Source organism: Gavialis gangeticus, unplaced genomic scaffold (genome assembly GCF_001723915.1).
Source record: "Gavialis gangeticus isolate Ggan-Ray unplaced genomic scaffold, GavGan_comp1, whole genome shotgun sequence".
Taxonomy (NCBI): domain Eukaryota; kingdom Metazoa; phylum Chordata; order Crocodylia; family Gavialidae; genus Gavialis; species Gavialis gangeticus.
Window position 1 is genome coordinate 82,032,239 of NW_017729029.1, and position 8,358 is coordinate 82,040,596.

Sequence of the window (8,358 nt, forward strand, 5' to 3'; positions counted from 1 at the left end):
GCCTGAAAAGGAAGCAAGTAAAATGCATAAGAAATATAATCAGGACTCATACTAGAGATGATATCTTTTATTAGATAAACAAGATTTTTGCAGAAAAACTTTCTTTAATTGAAAGCTTTCAGGCACAAACATCCTTCATTAGGCATTGGAGAAAATATTGTAAAATTTCTGGGTAGAAATGAATCTCTACTACGAGTTTTGATTGCTTTTTCCTCTAGACCAATACAGCTACAACCTGGATACTCAAGAAATATAATTGAGAGTATCCTCATTTACACCCCAAACTGTGTGGTACTTCACAATTTAGTCATATGTGATGGTTTTATTTAAACCTTAAATTTCAGCATAGCACTAACCTGTGGTCTTCCTCCTATGGAAATGAAAGGCAAAAGCCCTTGTAACTTTTTTATGACCATACTTCCCATTTACCCACTAATTGTTCCCTAACAATACTAGCTATGCTTCTTTCCATGTAAAAAAAGATTTAGAGAAACCCAGCATATTGTTTTGATTGTTTTATTGCCTTGAGTTGTTCTTACATATCAGTAGTAGTAGTAATTCGCTGTGCTGCATTGTAAACATTACCAAAACAAAAGTTAAGCTATTTTTACAGACTATGGTAATGCAAAATGAAGACACAAGTCTTATACTTACTGTGGTTGTGTTGCTGGCAAGGAGCGTCTAATGATTGAGTGAACTTGTCTGTAAACATCCAGCTTAGACATACATCGGCAGGATGTATGATTGGCAAAACTGACTGTTACAGGCTTAGGACCATGAGACAGCGGCACTGTAATCTCAAACAACTACAAAAAGGGAAGAGAGAAAGAGAGAGAGAAGAACTACTTATAAATCAATACATGTATATTTAAATGTGAGGGTACAAATGAAATTAAACCGGATTCTTGTTGTCTACTGTTATCCAGTACGATATTAATTACTCTTAATAAATTAACATTATGTACTTGATGAGTATTAGTTATTAGGTCATTTGGCTTGCCATGAAACATTATGTTTTTCCCTGTTTCACACTGTTCAAGGGAAAATTACTTCCAGATTTGCTGACTATTTTTAATCCAAATATTAATATTTGGTAGGTATTATAGTAATCGAAAGGTCATATTTCAAGAACTGTTTAATAAGTAGGACTATTACAACATGGCACATTGGTTGTGCAATTAGAGAGTTGTGTGCAAAAAAAGGTAAATTCAATTTAGGTTTAAATATTTCTGTGTAAAATGAGCAAATTTATTGCAGCATAATATTATTTTTGTCCTAAACCCTACTTTATATTCATTGTTCGGTAACCCTTTAGAAAAGCACATATGCTTTATTAAACATTTATTTTGTTTATAATAAAATTAGATTGTAATTATAATATGATTGAGGGCCCGGTTAGCCAAAACATTTTTCCCCCCACTAAGACAAGCACTCTACTGAAAACTTTTTTTTAAAATGATACTAGGTGGATGGAGCCAAGTTGAGATGACTAAATGTTAACTGGCAGGGCAAGGGATGGGGGAATTAAATCATTCAAATTATTTAATCCATGGCATTCCCCCTGCATTTACAAAGAAAGAATGAGAAGTCATCTTGACGATTAGATTCTGGTATAAGATCCAGGTCACAGCAGTTTCCTGAAAAGACAGCACAAGCATTTAAAGGTCAGATTATGAAGGGTTTTAGGTGCCTAAATATAGGCACTTAATAGGGATTTTTAAAAGCAGCCATGCGCCTAACTTCCCCACAGGTGTTTAAGTGCGTCTTACAGAAATAGGAACTTAGCTACATTCTTAGGCACCTAAATATCTTTAAAAATCTGCCGCTCCCTCCCTCCACCTGTTTTAACATCCATGCTATCAATTGGTGAGGTTGTTAACATAATGAATTAAACTATCAGCTACAGTACACTTGAAAACCTCGAGTTCTTTACATTTGATCATATTGTACTTTAGTTTAAAAGTGATACAAAACATAGTAAAATCCTCATTTCTTTTAATGTTTCAAAACCCCATGCATGAGACATGTTTACACTGCAGTCTAGGGGTAGGAATACAGCTTCTGTAGCCATATGTGGATTGAGTCAGCTAGCAAAAGGAGTGTATCTACAGCAATGAGGGCTTAAGCTCCCAAGTATTTAACTAAGATCACAGCTATTCTTGTGCAGTCCCCAGGGAAGTCTATATGACCACTGATATCCAATCCTGCCAGTTTGAGTACATTGTGCAAGTACAGACATCCTGAAGAGGATGGAGAAGTTAGCAAATTGTTCCCAAGATCCTGTTCCCACATAACTACATGGGTGTGATTCCACTACTTTTATATTTTCATACTGTTGTAACTTCACTGGGTTGTTATCCATGGTGAAGACTGTATGGACAGTGGAGCAGCAAATCACTGCAACTGGACTAATACTGTGGTGAATGAACCTATGCATCAATTATCTTTACTGGCATCGCTTTAGAAAAAAGTCTAAGGTGCATATAAAAATACACTGTTTTCTTAACATGATAAGAAAAGTAAATTTTCAATTAAATTCACTATTCTGAATTCTACCATTTAATAAATAAATGTCATTACCTATAGGAAATCTTTTAATTATTAAGATTCTGGGAAGTTTAAAGAATCTAATTTACTTGTTACTTATGTTCTTTTACTTTCTGCATTTCTCACATAAAAGCCAAATGCAGTAAAGTCAGCTTAAACTTTTTAGCGCCTGTACTACACGTGCAGGAGGCTGCTCTGACATACTATAATTACAGTGTGTTGAGGCAGACTTGCCAAGTCTGCTGGAGTGTGGTAATTACTGTGCTCCAGCAGACTCCAGCATTTCCTGTATCAGTGTTCCCGTGTTCAACGAGCTTTAGTTAACGAGCTTTAGTTCCTTAAGTGCCCCTGCCACCATTTTTTAGCATGGCGACATTGATTCACGAGACGCTTCAGGTACTTTAATTAGACTGGCTTTTGGAGCCGCTCTAATTAAAGCGCACCCCGCCTCCCCCCTCCTGGAGCATAAGTGCCCTTAATGTTCAATTTTTCTTTCATATTAAGTCCTGCAACATTTGTATTTCAGACACTTAAAAGTGATGTTTGTGAACTTTTTCTTTAAAAAGTTTGTAAAATATTACTATAGATTAAAATGTATTTTAACCATATTTAGATGCCAATATCTTTTAAAAAATAATTGATCTTTTACTGACAGTCTCATCAGACATCAAGGATTGAATGGGCACAGAAGCTGAATTACCATCTCATTTAACAGACAAGTCCTTTTCTGTTAACAGAGTATTTTATTCTCCAGCCCAGGGGAAATAAATAAATGTTGGTTTGTCAAGAGAACTTCTGAAGAAAGCAAACAGAAATCAGACAGGAACTTTTCTGACCTTCCAAGTCCTAATGAAATAGTCATCTATCTAGGAAGCTGCCACAGAAAGAATGACACTAGCCAGTCTGCCAATTCAATGAGAACTCCTAGCCAGATAGTATTAACTTTTAAACTTTTGTCCTGGTTGCAAAAAAGAAGTATGAAAGTTTGGGCTTGCACATGGATTACGAGATAGGTCATGTTAAAGGACAATACCACTTCTGATTTAAAGATCTAAACTGTCTGCCTCTCTCAAACAGTTATCACCAGACAGCCCTCCTGGGTCTTTACTAAGCTGAACACAGACCCCTAGAAAGAGATTTCTTATCACTGTATTTCACTTAAAATCTTCTTTGGCTTACCATCTAGTACTGGCCCCTTTCTTATCCTGACCTATTATAGCAGTACTGTCAAATTCATGACTAAATGCATTCTTACCAGTATGTCACATCCAAAAAAAGCATGAGAAAACAGCAGTCAAATACAGGAAGGAGAGGTGTAGTTTTTCTTTTTTCTTGTTTGAATTTCACTGCAATTTTCCTGAATTTAGATTAACAGGCATAAAGAATGAGATTTTCAAAAGTGGTTTTTATCTGTACACACACAGTGCCATCTAAGAGAACACTGTATTTTGGAAAAACAGACCCTTATGAATATTGTCTGTGTGTTAGTTCTATCACTTGTACACAGAAGTCATGCACATAAAACAGGTCAAGACCCATTTAAAAATTTGCCTAGACTAAGGTCTACAGATTTGAAAACAGTTTCTTGTTTCAAGAACTAGTGCTCTTATAGCAAAGTTAAATGTGCATATGTAAAAGTTAGAAGTAAAGCAGAGGTCACCGTCTTCATTTTATATTAGGGTCCAAGTTACGTTTTTTCTGTTTATCCTGTTCTCATATAACAGCATGAATCCCCCTCAAGCCCTGAATGAAAAACTGCATAGGTAGAACCAGCAAAACTGAATATCTGAGAACTATGAGCACAATTTTCTACTCCAGCCAAGCTGTGATTCATGCAGAACCAGTTTGGGGTCAGGGCAAAAAGTGACTTTAAGCTACTTTTGTACCTCCTGTATTCTTGAGCCAGCTGGCTGATCCGTTCAAAACATGATGTAAGTTAGAGCAGGCTTTGGGCAGCCACAGCGGGTTGCATAGGACTATTCTTGCAGTTCTAGGTCACATGAGGAATGCTCCTGTGCTTCAAATATTTCCCAAAGGCTGCTTCCATCCTATTTATGCTGCTGTAACTTCTTAAACGGGTTGGAAAAAAAATCTTAGCAACAATCTCCACACTGGATTAAACAATGGTTAGCTGGAAAGATGCTTAAATGCATGTGAGCCTTGTCTACACTTGCTATTAAAACATGGTTGGCATCAGGTCAGTTGCACATGATCTAACAGCTGTTATCATGCATGATATACCATATAGGAAGCCTCAGCTGCACCAGTGTAAAACTAAATTAACTGAGTTGATTTCAGTCAATTATCACTTTAACTTACACTTTTGCTATCTGAGTTTAATTTATATTTCCCCATAAGCAGTTCCTAGTCATAGGCAAAGTTAATGCATCAAAACATACAAATATATGCATAGGATATATGAGATTACATTTTTATTCCTTGCTTTATTTAAGTATTGTAGGATTCAGTGGAAATCAGTGTTTTGAAAATAGACACAAAGCAGATTCATTCTCCTAACTGGAAGTGAAGAAGAACTGTAGTTTAACTTTTTTTCTTGAACTTTCTATTTGTGTCAGTGTGAGCAATTCAAACAGCAAAGTTCTGATGCAGATAGCAAAAGTTGATATTTCTACTTCTCTTCCCAAAATAGGCATGAAAACATGTGTGTCATTTAAATATTTTCCATGTTATGGTAGTGTTAGAATGATGCTGTAGCCATAATGGTCCAGGAATTATGCAAGAGACAAGAGGGTGATATATTTTATTGGACAAAGTTCATAGTTGGGATAGAGTTATACAAGCTTTTGAAGGCAAGATATTATTCACCCGTTCTGAACAGTGAAAGCCAGCACAGTGCATTCACAGCATCGACTATGTTGTGCTAGCTTTTTACTACTCAGACCTGACGAAGAATGTCTTGCATTTCACTGTGTCCCAACTATGCAGTTGGTCCAATAAAATATAATCCTAAGAAGTGCTTGCATCTATTAAAAGATTTGTCATTTAGGCAGTCCTGAAACTTAACCTACTACAGGAAATGCATATATGTAAACCTCAAAATAATTCTTTTAGATTAATCTCTGACATTTTAAAACAAAGTAATAAATCAAAGTCTAAAATCTACTCTCAGCCAAGCCAGACTAGCACCAATGAATTAATGAAGTTGCACAAGTGTAAGTGAAAGCAGGACTTAGCCCAAATTGTTATCTCTCTATGTCAATTTAATTAGACAAGTCTGACTATTAGAAATGTGTCCTCTCCTTCATTTGTGCCTTCATTTCCCGTTTATCCTTGTCTTCCATCTGATCCAGCAATGAACCCAACATCTGTGGCCACTATGGGGCATATTTGGCAGCTGTAAGAGCCAGATGTCAATCTCAAGAAGGGTTTTTAAGAACAGAAATGCAACATAACATCTGTGTTTAAGGCTAGTTCCTTGGACAACTTCTTTTTTGGCATCACTGCTGGTTATCTAGTGGCTGTGAAACTACCTCTGGGACTGCCCAGAGGCCAGACAGCTGATAGTCTGTCTGAGCTATCTCATCTGGCTGATGGTTATTTTTATTGCATTTACATAGGGCCAAATTCTCTCTTCTCGTCTCACATCAAGCCCAAGTTTAGTATAACAGAATGCTGCACACAATAACCCCTGCACTCCAGAGCCCACCTTGCCTCCAAGGCCTGCTCTAAAGAGCGTAATACCAATAGATCCAGAGGGGTATTGGCAAAGTATAAGCTTTGCTCCCTATCAGAATATTAGTTCAAATGCTCGCAGAGTCCTGTGGTTTCTAAGAACTGAAAGATTTTACTACTCAGAATAATTACGGTTGACAAACAAAACAAAAAAATTAAGGCTTGAAGTCGAGCGTTAAGCACTCAGAAGTCAGCAAATTCCACAATTAGGCTTACCTGCATTCCAGCCTTGTTAGAGAGTGTGCAGAATAAAGTCAAATTAAAGATACACAGGCAAATTTAATGGTGGCACTTCCTGGCTTTACAGTGCTTGATTTGCACTTGGACTCTGTGGTCGGACCCAGAGGGTGGAGGCTGATGGAAGTCAATTGTCGTGGTGCGCTGTGACCAGTGCGGTCCCTCAAGGCTCTGTCCTTGGGCCTATATTATTTAACAACTTCATTAAGGATGTGGACACTGGTGTCAGAAGCAGACTGTGCAAGTTCGCCAACAACACCCAACTTTGGGGTAAAGTATCCACACCTGAGGACAGGAGGGCAATCCAGGCTGAACTTGACAGGCTCAGGAAATGGGCAGATGAGAACCTGATGGTGTTTAACACTGAAAAATGCAAGGCTCTCCACCTTGGGAGGAAAAACCTGCAGCACGCTTATAGGTTTGGCAATGCTATGCTGGTTAGCACTATGGACGAAAGGGACTTGGCGGTCATGATTGACCATGAGAGGAACATGAGCCTTCAATGTAATGCTGCGGCTAGTAAAGTGAGCAAAACGCTGTCTTGCATTCATAGATGCTTCTCAAGCAAATCCCAGAACGTCATTCTCCCATTGTACTCGGCCTTGGTGAAGCCGCAGCTGGAGTACTGCATCCAGTTTTGGGCTTCACAATTCAAAAAGGACATGGAGAAGCTTGAGAGAGTCCAGAGGAGAGCCATGCACATAATCAGAGGTCAGGAAAACAGACCTTATGATGAGAGGCTGAGAGCTATGGAACTCTTCAGCTTGGAAAAGCACAGGCTCAGGGGTGATCTGGTGGCCACCTATAAGTTTATCAGGGGTGCTCACCAGGATCTGGGGGAATGTCTGTTCACCAGGGATGACAAGGTCAAACGGTCACAAACTCCTCCATGACCACTTCAGACTGGACATAAGGAAGAACTTATTTACTGTCTGAGCCACCAAGGTTTGGAATCTACTGCTGTCATTGGTGGTTCAAGCACCTACTTTGAATGCCTTCAAGATACATTTGGATATTTATCTTGCTGGGATCCTATGGTGCCTGCTGACTTCCTGCCCCTGGGGCAGGGAGCTGGACTCAGTGATCTTCCGAGGTCCCTTCCAGCCCGAACGTCTATGAAATCTATGAAATAAAAAACTTAATAATGTGCCACAGGAGCCCACATGAAGCTGATGGCAAGGCAGGGAGCTACAGTGCAACATGGTGGGGGACTGCCTGCTTGCCTGTACAGTGCAGTGCAGGGGGCGGAGGAAGTGTCCATCCACATGCATACACATGGGGCTTGCAGCCTGGGAAGCCTGTGGTCCCTGCTAAGGCTGGTCCTGTGCTGTGCAGCCCCCCACTGGTGTGGGCCATGGGGCATGTGGCTCCTGGCTACTTTGCAGTTGGACAGCCTACCAGTACACTCAAAAGCCATACACACTGTCCCAGGGCACTGCATCGACACCCATGTGATTCATCAGAGAATCAAAAGCATTAGACCTCTACACTTTTATGTAGCAGTGTAGAAAACAGTAGTTATAGACCGTCATTGTCTTCCTAGACCAGAGCTTTGCCAGTCTGTTTCACAGACATTTACTGACCACATAAGAGTGGTGAGACTCTATTCAATTCTAAGCTGCAGAGTGGAACATGATGTAATGCAGGACTGTCCAACTTTGAAACAGCCAGGGGCACATATTGCACAGGCCCTGTGGGACTTCCCTTGAACTATGTAGGCTGAGGTGGCATATGGGTCCCTCTGTCTTCCACCACATTGGCTGCATGGGAACCACAATGTCATGTGTTGGTTGTGCAGGCACTGTGTAGACCCCTGGGCTCTTCTTCACTGTGTAAGAGGTGGCTACCAGAGTCCAGAGATTTCACGTTAACTGCTCCCAC

At 39.5% G+C, this 8,358-nt stretch overlaps 1 protein-coding gene across 2 annotated transcripts in view; it reads right to left on the reverse strand.

Moving 5' to 3' along the window:
- VEGFC (vascular endothelial growth factor C) overlaps positions 1-8,358 on the reverse strand; it is a 152,214-nt gene that overhangs the window by 23,146 nt on the left and 120,710 nt on the right. For both annotated transcript variants that reach the window (XM_019521813.1, XM_019521814.1), the window contains exon 4: positions 655-806. In XM_019521813.1, the coding sequence (XP_019377358.1) occupies positions 655-806 (152 nt within the window). The remainder of the gene's footprint in view (positions 1-654; positions 807-8,358) is intronic.